Raw genomic sequence first — 12,593 nt, 5'->3', positions numbered from 1 at the left:
GGCGGAGATTTTCGGGAGCATTTTTTTCACGGAGGTTGGATTTCAGAGGCCATTTGAAAAAGATTAGAAATTAAAATCTTTCTTCAAATAAACGTATGCTAAGGAGAATTTTTGAGGTGCTTAAGAAATTTTCGTGGGGGATCTTCATCGAAAATGGAATTTCGATCTTACGTGAGAGGAACTTTATTTTGAGAATTTTTCTATGGTTGAGGGAATTTTTTTATGAAGGCGGTCTGGATTTTTCAGCGTTATATGGAAAAGTGGTCAGAAATTAATTAAAAAAAACAACTTTTTTCAAATAATAGCTAAGAGCAATATCGAATCTTGAAATTAACAGAAAGTATCCCTTATATAAGGGGTATACCCCCCTTAACACCTCTTTCTTTACGCTAGAATCAAAATTTTTGTCCCATTTTTTTAAGAACGACCCCTGAAATACTAGGCCCGTTTAATTGGAATAAGGAGCTTTTTTTAAAGTTCTACGATTCTTTAGCGTGACGAGCGAGGTATTAAAATTTAATTAAAATTAAAATTTCGGCTTCAATTTGCTTGAAGTCACTGTCAACTGGGCCCTCCACTTTATTTCAATAAAATAAATTTCATTAATTACAAAATGACCATAATCGTATTTGAAGTTTTGCACCCCTACAATTTCTGGTCCCGGGGCAATTGCCCTCTGCTCTCACCCCCTGATCTCTTTCCATCATTCTTTTCTGAACACTACCACCACAGACTTTTTCATGTTCAGACTTAAATGCTTCTTCTTTAAATACTCGCTTGTCCTATCAGTCAATGACTGTTATTTATTCCTTAATTCTGTCACTAACGCTATATAATCTGCAAATGTTCACAGACGCAATTCACATGCGTTGATTACACACTTAGACGCTGCATTTACCTTTAAAGTCATTGGTAAGTCTCACAAAATTAAAAATAGTCTTGGAGAGAGAGGTTTCAGATTCGATAAATTCATCCCAGAGAATTTCCCTGCTTTCTATACCATAATTTTTTGTTACATCATACGCAATAATCAACGGCCTTATAATTAAAAAGAAATTATAAAAAAACCCGGTATAATTAAAAAAAAATTACCAAAAAAGCATTTTTTCACAATTTATAATTAAAATTCGAGTATTTCGGCTAAACCTCCAGAAACATCTACCAACGAGAAAAAAGAACAGGGCAAACTAACTTGCAAATAGCAACCAAAACATGAGGAAAAGTGCAAAAAAAAAAACGAAAAAAATAATGTTATTCAGAACTGGAGGGAGGAAATTTTACATGAAGGGGGGTAAAGAAATTATGAAGAAAAGTGTAAAGAAACCAAAACAGTAAAATAGCCAATAAAGTTACACAAAACTAAAGAAAAACTCACATCTTAATATAATCTAATAGGCTGAATAGCATGACTAATTTTTCTTTCATTTACATAGCGTTTGTGTTTTATTTTTCCTCTTCTCTGTGTTTTGTTTATTTTATGTTAGCTTGTTTGCTAGTCTCCTTTCGCTTTTTTTCACTTGATTTACTTCAGGAGGTAAAGCTGAAAAAATCGCTCTTTTATTATTAAGTAAAAAAAAGTTTTTTTTTTTTCCATTTCCTTGTTGAAAAATTATTCCCATTTTTGTATATTTTCATTTCGTTTTAATTGTAAATAAAAAGGTAGTGCGGTCTACGAAATTATATTCTAACTAGCTGTTGGGGCGGCGCTTCGCACCACCCCAACACCTAGTTAGGGGGGCACTTCGCCCCCCCCCAAACCCCCCCGCGCGCGTAAGTCGTTACGCGTCATTTTAGTTACGCGCCATTGTAGTTGTGTCCCTGTGTCCCACCTGTGAATAGAGATAGATATATATATATATATGTTTTTAACTACGTAAAACATGCGAATATACAACATTCTTCGCTGTCCCATTGTCTGTGCATATAAATAGATTGTCAGGTTTACTGACTCTTGAACATGCAACATATAATTGTCCATGGGAAAAACAATCCGTATTCAGATCTATACCTCATTATTCTAATGATGTGTCCCTGTGTCCCGGTCGTCATTTATATTCCCTGTGTCCCGGTCGTCATTTGTGTCCCGGTATGTAATTTCATCAGTTGACAAACATGACGTCAGTCGACAAACAACTTCATGACGTATACAGCTCAATCCTTATAATGACGTCAGTCGACAAACATGACGTCAGTCGACACACAAACATGCCGTCACTCGACACACACACACACACACACAGACAACTTATTTTTATATATATAGATAAACGAATAGGGTACACCAATACAAATGGATTTTGTTGATAAGTTATTAGGTTTATTTCGCCAAAGTAACTTTGGTGAAATAAACGCTTTGAAAAATCAGGATCATCTGATTAGTTGATCAACAGATCATTCTGTTGAATTTATAGAACGACATCTTACACAGATCTGTCTGTTCCTGAAGTACCAATGGCCAACGTTTTATCAGAGGCAAAGACGCTACTAATCGCGACGTTTCGAATTACTGTTATGGCGTTTTTTCTTTTCTTATATTCTACCGAAGTGACGACGTTGATGAAAAATATTGTAAAATCAATCATCTCGTTGGCCTTAGAAATTTAAACTGCGCTTGAAAGAGACGAAGTGAAATTATACATGTCAAATTTAATTATTCACAAAAAGTATAGATTATTCTTTTTGAAGCAAAATACCTACGATTTTCTTTTTAAATTCATTCACTGTTAAAAGTGAGCTAGGCTTCAGAGACCTCGTTTTGACACCCTATTTTAACTTGACGCATTGTATGTCTGTTCGAAGCACACACTATTTTTAAATCTCTATAATACTGACAAAAACCTTATTTACCCATATAATTCCCTTTAATAACAAAGTACTGCATCTATATAAAACATATCTTATAAATATATCTCCTGGAAACTAGCTGCCCTTCTAAACTAGCTTGGAATATAACCTATTAGAAATTATAACATAATGGAATCCTAGATTATTGCATTTAATAAAAACCCTCAGAGTGGGCTTTTCTATGCTTCTAAAATTTGTGAAAATAAGGCAAATGTTAGGTTTGTGAGGGCTTGTGAGAGCAAAGTACCAACACGGATATAGTAGAATATCCACTTTCTTTTTATTTTTGGAAGATAGATCAATTTTCTAGGATTTAGAGATGGTTAAAAAGAAGTGAAAGTCAAGGCCACTCTGTGTAACTGATTATCAGTTGTGGTGAGTTAGTTTAGTGAGTGTAAAATCTGAGTCCTAAGAGACTTGGAATGTCTCTGGGCCTGGTTCCTTTCGTCCTTCGTGCTATTCTTCCATAATTTTCAAATCTTCTGTTTTATTTGTATCGATGAATTCCTTCCTCCCCTTTGAAATCAATTCCTGTCCTTAGCTGCAACACCTACGGTCGTACACAAAATGTTACAGCGGATTGACGGTAGATGAAGATGCCAGAATTTGATTCCCAGACTGGAAATCCCATAATTGGAAGACTAATTCGCTAAGCTTGATACTTTTTGGCGAAAGATGTGAATAATAAATAAAAACAAGGTCGTGTGGATTTGGTCCACTGTGGCTACAAAAGGAAAGATTATTTCGATTTGCCCTACCACTGGCATCTCGATCGGTGCATAAATTAACAATAAGGTCATGAAGGCATCTGAAGTATTGAATTTCAGCTATACTAGGATATTAATAGTTTGAAATTGCAAAAGAATGGACTTTTTCCTGCAAATAGATTTTAATTCTCCAGATATCAAAGATTAGCTTTCCAAATTTAACTCAAAATATCAGAGAATAACTTTCAAGATGTAACTAAGCTATAACCCAAGATTAGCCCCAAAGGTATTTGCTTTAATGATGATATGTTTCAAAATTCAGATTGAATATTAAAAAGAAAAGAAAAATAAACACACAATAAAACCACCTGGAGTTCAGATTTTCAGGAAAAATGGGAAAATTAGAGAGGAATAATAATAGAAGGAAGTCAGTACTTATGGCTTCTTGCAGATGAGGCTTTTATGTACGCACTTCCTAAAATTTTGTATAATCAACGTGTGTATCTGAAAGAGGCAGCCAACTTAATTTTTATACAAACTGAAGGAAGTTTCGTTTTGGGTATTACTAAAAACTCACCGCAGCACCAAGCCGCTTGCGGCCAACATAGCTACGCACGCCCCTCCTCCATCCCAATCTTAAAGGGATGGGATCCCTGCCACGCGCTAGACAAGAGCACCAATGCCTACTGAGTATTTATATACCGTAACTATAGACATACTATTGCTCTATGGTAGTGCCTTTACGTCTCTCAGTCTTACATCTGACCAGTACGATCACTTGTAAACTTCCCTTAAGTAGAGGTACTAGTCTATTAACAAGACTTCCTTAAAAGGAAAACATCTTTGTTATTAAACCCAAAGTTCGCAACTAACTATTTATTAATTTTAAAGGTCTTTAAATTTAGGTCTTCAAAATTAATTTATTAATTAGGTCTTTTTAGCTTTTCCTGGGAAGTTTCTATCGGAGGATGCAAACAAGAAAACATTTATAAAATTTCAAACAACTTCCCAAATGTTCATTTTAATTAGATTTGATATTTTATGTACGTTTAACAGGTAGTCTTCGAGATAAAAATTAAAACATTTGTTCTCCTAATTACAGTCACTCCCGTCAACTTGCTACAAAATAAACATACTTGCCAAAACGGTCAGTGGATAAGGACCCATCAGAGGAGTGTTGTTGGGGAAATAAGTACGTTTAAAAATGTAATGGATCAACTACGAACTGCGACAACGATGAAAGCAACTTTCTTTCCAATTTATCTTGTAAGAGCGGGTCTTACGCAATAATTTGTAAAATGAGCGCTCTCTTGTTTGAACTTACAGATCACTTTGCACAAATCTTTCCACTGTTTCAACTTGACTGACTTTCAAACTCAGACTTTCCATATTTGCTGCAAATTTTCAAAATTTACAAGAAATTTACTTCACATTCCTTAGTATGCCAAGCGAAGATGGCTTTTTATGGAATTGGAAATGAAAAACAGTACTTACAGTTCCAACATCTAAAGGAATAAGTTTCCTTTTCTCTGTTTTCCCAAAAGTTCAACCGAACCTCAGGTAGCATTATATAGTTCCCCCGCCTCCTACCCTAAGGCAAAATCCAATTCCTAGAATAAGGATTTACACTCAAAGAGGAATTTGTGCTTTTGTGCTTAATACATGGCAGCACTGTTTACTTAGTTTGGGTCACAGGTTTGGGAATTTCTTTCTTCTGAATGCAATGTTGTTAATACATTAGTCGCTTATTCTAAGTCCGCAAGGCCATTCTAATCTCTTTATTAAAATTAATAAAGACATTTGCAAAATTGTGAAAGAATATATTATCAAAAGAATCAGGACAAACAAGAAATTGTGTTTGGAAAATAAAGAACTGAAAATAAATGGTTAATTGTGCTTACTAGTTCCCAAAGCCATCTGTTAGGTCAAGTAACATAACATTGTAGGCATCTTCATGCCGTTTTAAGAGTCCACTGCTTTCTAGAACATCTAAAAAAGGGCCATACCAATTAGGTTGTATCTCAACCCAAGGATTCGCTCCTTTGGTGAAACGAGGTTGCATCAATTCCTAAAATCAAATAAAGATAACATAACATATATACTAATTAAATGAAAACAAAAGAAAAAATGTCAAGCCATAACAATTCTTTGGAACAAATTTCTAAAGATTAGCTTTCACAAAAACACTTTTTGTACATTTAAACTTTGTTGCAGAGAAATTAATTTTAAAAGTTGGCACAAAAGAATAGATGGGATTAATGGACAGCTTCGTAGAAATTCTGAATGTAATTAAAACTGACACTGATGCACCAAAAGAAACTAATGATGACACCATCATTCCAATTCTTTAAATTGAAAGGTTCGAGATTATCTCGAAGAGAAAGTACATCTTTTACACAAATTTCCGGCTAAAGAGAACCACTGAGAAGAAAATCAATCATCTTATTTTTTCAGTTTTGCTAGGATACTTCAAAATTGTTATATTCTCATCAGAAATTCCAAGAAGGTAGTATGTGCAAAAATGAGTTGAATTAATCGATACAATATAGCAAGTTGGGGAATGTAGACGACGAATCTCAGTTCGGTAAAAATGTGACGTAATGCTTTTTTATTTACTGTAGTCGATTTTTAAGAACAGCAAGGGTCAGATAATATTTCTCCTGGAAGAAGTTAACCCGGTTTACAATTAAGATTTGGAAAACATTCATAAACGAATTAATAATCTAGATGGCATGGTAGTACCTTCACCTATAAACGCTAGGACAATTCAAGTCAATAAGATAGTTTCTAAAAAACTGAGGACTTGTCATCTTAGTCAATTCATTTTTTTCCAAAAATTTGTAATTGGCTATCAAATTGAAATAGCTCATTCTGTTTTCACGATTTAACTAAAAACTAAACCCAGACTGATTGCATAAAATCTTTCTGTAAATAGGCTTTTATCAATTTCGATTCTATGGAGACTATATCATCTTTTGAAAAGTGATACAGTTTTGCAAAAGTTTCCAATCTGTTTTTACTTTGAAGTGAGAAAAATAGGTCTAAAGATTTCGATTACACAAAGGGCAATATTCATAATTGCCGTGACGCTTCTAGCACCATAAACACTTCAAAATATTAAAGTCCTTCATAGATACTATAAACCATGATATTTCTTAATACCAGGCTGGGTTTCGGTTTGTCTTTTTTTTACCCTGTAAGATTTTTATCGACCGACAAAACAGATGCAGCAACCGAAAAACAGCAGTGAAAAGCTAGATAAGTTTCGATTGCCATCAACTAGTGTCGAAAAATACAAAATTATCACTCCCCTCAAACCGCATTTTATTTAAGCTCGTCCCCTTAAATGGCCCCGCCGAAACCATATTATCTCAATCTCAAATTTCACTATATAGTTGGAGGATTCGCCACCTAATATCGGGCTAAGGCACGCCTCAGAAAATTCGGTCTTAACTCTTTCCCTATTTCGAATTTTGTGCCTATTTGTGAAAGTACATTCAACAAAGACTTGCTATAAATATTTTCAAAGGTAGGTAGAACACAGATGACAGTATTTGTTTCGCATACTCAGGCTAGAAACGCCATCTACTCATATTTGTCTTGTGGGATATGCATAGTATAGATGGCAGAGTATTCATTTTATTTTAACCGCAATGCTTACCATACTACCATATACACATACACAACTACAAGAAGGCCAAGCTATTAGTGAGCTCAGTAGCAAACTACAGGTACCCAATGCTTACTCTGCATTTATTTATGAGATAAATCATTATCAGAGAGTTAAAAACATCCAAAGAAATAGCTGCTTCACAATTACAATCGATTATTAAACAATTATGAGATGCGCTGTTTAAGTTATTCAGATAATCAGTAGCTCAGGTGTACATAAACTAAACAGAATTCCTGAAATGTAAATTTTAGTAGAAATCAAACACAACTGGTAAGACATGTGCTTGTTGCCTTCTGACTGAGAATAGTCCCAATGGGATCTTAAAGATTCTTACTACTACTACTAATAACTCACTGCAGCACCAAGCCGCCTGAGGCCAACACAGCTACGCACGCTCCTCCTCCAACCTAATCTATTCAAGGCATCCCTCTTTAAACCCTCCCAGGGAGTTCCCATTTCCTTTAAATCTTTATTTATGACATCCTCCCAACAGGGAGGTCATCCTTGACATCCGACAAGGACGACCTCCTTTCCGTGTAGCCCCAGACGGTTGGCCACAAAGGACAATCTTTGGCAGTCTGCCATCCTTCATCCGCAGAACGTGGCCTAGCCATCTCAACCTTTCGTTCATTATAGCCCTAGAAAGCGGGATTGAACCACATTTTTCGTACAACCTACTGTTTGAAATACGGTCAGTCAGCCGGGTACCCAGAACAATCCGTAGGCAATTTCTCTGGAATATATCTAGTAAATTTTCTTCTGCTTTTCAGAGCGCCCATCCTCAGAGCCATATTTGACCACTGTCATCACTATAGCTTCAAATATTCTAATCTTGGTTTGCAGACTTGTTTTTTTCTATTCTTCCAAACTCTTTTTAACTGTGAAAAAACACCCTGAGCCTTAGCTATTCTACTTTTAACATATGCATTGCTCCCACCGTCTTTACTAATAATACTACCAAGGTAAGTGAAGCTGCCAACCTGATCAATCTTTTCGTTACCCAACGTCACCTTTTCATCTTCACTTATTCCTAGCCTTAGTGACCTAGTCTTCTTCACATTAATTTTCAAGCCTATTCTAGCACTCTGAACTCGCAAAACCTCTAAAAATTCATTCATTTTGCTCACACTTTCATCTAATATGCTTAAATCATCAGCATAATCTAAGTCCAGGAGCGTTTTTCCTCCCCATTTGATTCCGTGGTCTCCAATTACTTTCCTGTGCTCCTTAAGACGAAGTCCATCAAAATGATCCATATAAAGGGGGATAGACCACAACCCTGCTTAACTCCTGATTTAAAACGAAACCAGGTGCTAACCTTATTTCCTACCTTAACCGCAGCAGCATTATTCTCGTACATAGCACAAATCACTTTAATGTATTTTTCTGGTATACCATACAAGGATAAGACCTTTGCTAACGCTCTTCTATCAACAGAATCGAAAGCTTGCTCATTATTGATAAAACTGAGGACCAAAGGTGTTTGACAACGAAGGGACTTCTCAATTATTAACCTAAGAGTGTTAAACTTAAAAACTTGGTCGACACATCCTCTACCTTTTCTAAAACCGCACTGTTCTTCCCTTAAAACTTTGTCTACAGCATCGCTCAGTCTAAAAAGTATCATATTACTCAGTAATTTGCTACCTAGAGACCAGACTAATTCCTCGATAATTACGACACTCACTCTTGTCACCTTTCTTATACAGTGGTTTAATTAATGTTTTCTTAAAATCATTAGGTATTTCCCCTTTTTCAAAAATCATGTTCATATTCTTCAGTAGCTTATTCCTAACCTCAGAGCCACCATACTTAAGAAACTCATTTATCACACTATCAGCACCTGGAGCCTTATTATTTTTTAATCCTTTTGGTACTGTCGCTAATTCTTCCTCACTAAACAAATCTTCCTTCACATCCAAGGTATTACAAACTTTTTTCATTTTCTTCTATATCTTTTCCTGCAACTGTATCTCGTTTTAGCATATTCTCAAAATATTCCAACCATCTTTCTTTAACCTTTTCCTTATCACTAATTGTGGCCCCATTTCTATCTTTAACTAGGACTAGTCCGGATTGACTACTCCCTTTCAATTTATTAACATGCCAGTATAATATTTTACTATTATGCCGTCTAGCCGCATCTTCCAGATCCTCAGCAATTTTATCCATAGCCTCCACTTCAAATCTCCTTAGTTCATATTTTAATGCTTTCTCCACTTTCTTTACTTTCATTTTGTTTTCATTACGACCTATCATTCAGATAATTCTTGTACAAAAACCTTCTACTCTCTATTTAACCTAAAGCTTTTTCACTAATATTCTTAGTTGCAGTCTTAGCACTCCTCCCTAAGACACCATCAGCAAATTCACAAATTGTTTTTCTAAAATTATTCCATACATCTTCCACATTGTCAAATTTTAAACTTTCAAGTTTAGTATTCAACAGTTCCTGGAAGTTTTTTCTTAAATTTTCATCCTGGAGTCTACCAACATCATTACTTTCCGGGAGGTAGTTACCCTTCCAAAATTTCAGCTTTAAATTAACCTTAGACACTACTAGATGGAGATCTTTACTTTTTAGCATCAATAACAGCACTCCTATGCACCCAAGTATCTTGTATTGATCCTGCTAGTCTTCAGTTTACAATAACATAATCAATAAGTTTGCTGTCTCACCATCACGTGAATACCATGTCAACTTATGGGCCATATTGTGACCAAACACTGTATTGGTTATAACTAGGTTGTTATACCTATAAAATTGCAAAAGTCTATAGCCATTACTGTTTTCTTTTCCTACACCAAATTTACCTAGGCTAGGATACCATCTATCCCTATTTCTACCAACCTGGGCATGAAAATCTCCTAGCAAAAACACCATATTTCTACCTGGTACCCTGTCTATTTGCTCTTGTAACTGTAAGTAAAATTCATCTGAGTCACTAGTATCTCCATCAGTCGGTTCAACAGGGGCATATACTGCTATAACTGATACCCTGAACTTTTTAGTCATAAAATGAGCAATTAGTATTCTATTATTAATACCTAACCAGCCTAAACAAGACCTAGCAGCTTCCTTATTCATCATGAGCCCTACTCCCTGTCTATGTGCCCCAAGTTGGGCTAAGTCTGAACCAGGGTTGAATTGAACCATTAAGTTTCTTCAGTTCGGCCAATATTATTCCTATTAATGAAAATCAAGGACATTTTTACTTTTGATAACTTGTATATACGTCAAATTAGTCATGAGTTAATTCACTTTTCGCTAATATCAATAGAAAATGTCAGAGAATTAGAATCAAGCAGAACTTCTACTATATTTCCTTCATTATTATACGAAATTATTCATAGTTGCAGCAGTAGCTGCAGCCTAGCAAAGAATGAACCACGGCCCATAATAACTGAAAAATAATAAACGCGTTTAGAAAAAAAAAAAAAAAAAAAAAAAAAAAAAAAAAAAAAAAAAAAAAAAAAAAAAAACCAAGTGAGAAAAATCGTCATTTGTAGCTGATTAAGAAATGGGAACTATTGTCTCGATTAGTGTGTCCATCTCAAAAATGCCATCTCAAAAATTAATTAACGAAAATTTCGGAAAGTGGTTATGGAAAGATAATATATTTGAGAAAAGATAATATACATTCGAGACAAAAGTGTGTTTTTAAGTAATAATTACCCTTAATTGCAATTGTCTACGAGAAAAAGAGCTGTAGCCAAGTCATTAACTAAACTTAAGAGAAAATATTACCCAAAATCCTTAAGAAGTACCTCCCACCCCTGCATGCACAGACACTTTCTATAGAAATAATTGAGAAAACAAATAAAAGCATTTGGGATTTAAATTCTTTTTTATCATGAACTTCTTCGTTCCCCCAACTCCCAAGTTTTGGTGCCTTAAAACAAGCCTAAATTTGGTAAAAAAAAATTCAATGAACAAAATAAAACGTATTTGTGTAATATTCTTTTGTTGCTGGCGGTAAAAGCTTCAAACAGCATAGCTCCGAATCGATTCTCGCTAAGTCCAAATTAATACCACTAACATGACGACACCACTTTTCTCTCTGTTCTCGGAGCTCCACTATTGCATTCTGAGAGGAATTAAAGCTCTTTATAGTGTAAGCATCTACTTCAGGAAGTGAATTTGAGGCTCTAAATTCATGACTCCAAATCAATTTTAGTAACGCCCCCACTAATATCTCTAACATGACGACACCCTTTTTCTCTCTCAAATCCAGATTTTATTTAGTATTTTTATTTTAGTTTTATTAGTATTTACTCTCGCATTTGAGCTAATCACTTTTCAATTGATTAAACCAAATAGAAAAACATTATAAAAAACTAAAAAACAAACGGCATTTCATTTTGCAACATTCACCAAAATATTGAGGTAGACATCGACCGAGTAATAAATAGATATGGCGGTTGTGGAAATACAGAAATAGACTTTTCTTACAAAATTATGAATTCTGTAACTTAAGCGAAAAGGAACAATTAGTTATTCCTTTTCTCTCTGTTCTCGGTGCTCCACTATTGCATTCTGAGAGTAATTAAAGCGCTTCATAGTGTAAGCATCTATTTCAGGAAGTGAATTTGAGGCTTATTCATGGCTCCAAATGAATTTTAGTAACGCCTCCACTAACATCTCTAACATCACGACACCCTTCTTCTCTCTCAAATCCAGATTTTGAGCTTGAACCACAAGTCTAGGCTGTAAGTACCTGTATTCCAGCAGTAAAACGAAAAACCACTTTGTAATTAGTTTATAAATACTTACTCTTAATAAAGAGTTGAATTTCAAGAATCCAGGTGGTGGAACACCGCAAATTGAAGTTGAAACATATGACTGCAAAGATAATAAACAAAGGAATTAATTATTTAATATAAAACTTTGTTCTGTAGTTTTTGAAATTGGTAAATATTAGCTGAAATTTCTATGCTGTTTCACAAAACGAGTTTCAGTCCGCCTTTCAGAATTTTTCAGCAGAGAAAAGAAATAATTAGTCTTTCTTACACATAAGAACTTGAGAATTGCAAGAGATCTTTGTTCAGTTTTCTAAATCACTAAAAAATTATGAAAACTTGTTTTACAAAACTAACGCCATATAAAGAAAGGTTAGGGATATTCAATTTAAAAGTGCTCTGAAATTTAAAATTAATTTAATTTATAGCTATGTTGGCTTTGCAACTCACAATTTACTGTCTTGCAATGTGGGTATGCTACCACCTAAGCTACTCTCGGATATTCTTAACCCCATCGATTAGATTATGTAGTAGTGAGTTGGCCTTTGGGACGAGACACCATAACCTTGGTTCTACTTACTATCAAGTAAGTAGCACTTAGTTGATGGTTTTATATTTGCTTAAATTGT

General features: G+C 34.8%; 1 protein-coding gene across 1 annotated transcript in view; it reads right to left on the bottom strand.

Moving 5' to 3' along the window:
- LOC136038063 (uncharacterized) overlaps positions 1–12,593 on the bottom strand; it is an 83,923-nt gene that overhangs the window by 40,214 nt on the left and 31,116 nt on the right. The window contains exon 5 of the mRNA XM_065721025.1: positions 11,999–12,067. Coding sequence (XP_065577097.1) covers positions 11,999–12,067 — 69 coding nt within the window. The remainder of the gene's footprint in view (positions 1–11,998; positions 12,068–12,593) is intronic.

Source organism: Artemia franciscana, chromosome 17 (genome assembly GCF_032884065.1).
Source record: "Artemia franciscana chromosome 17, ASM3288406v1, whole genome shotgun sequence".
NCBI classification, from domain to species: domain Eukaryota; kingdom Metazoa; phylum Arthropoda; class Branchiopoda; order Anostraca; family Artemiidae; genus Artemia; species Artemia franciscana.
Note: the sequence above shows the minus strand (reverse complement) of the source record. Positions and strands in the feature narration are given on the sequence as shown.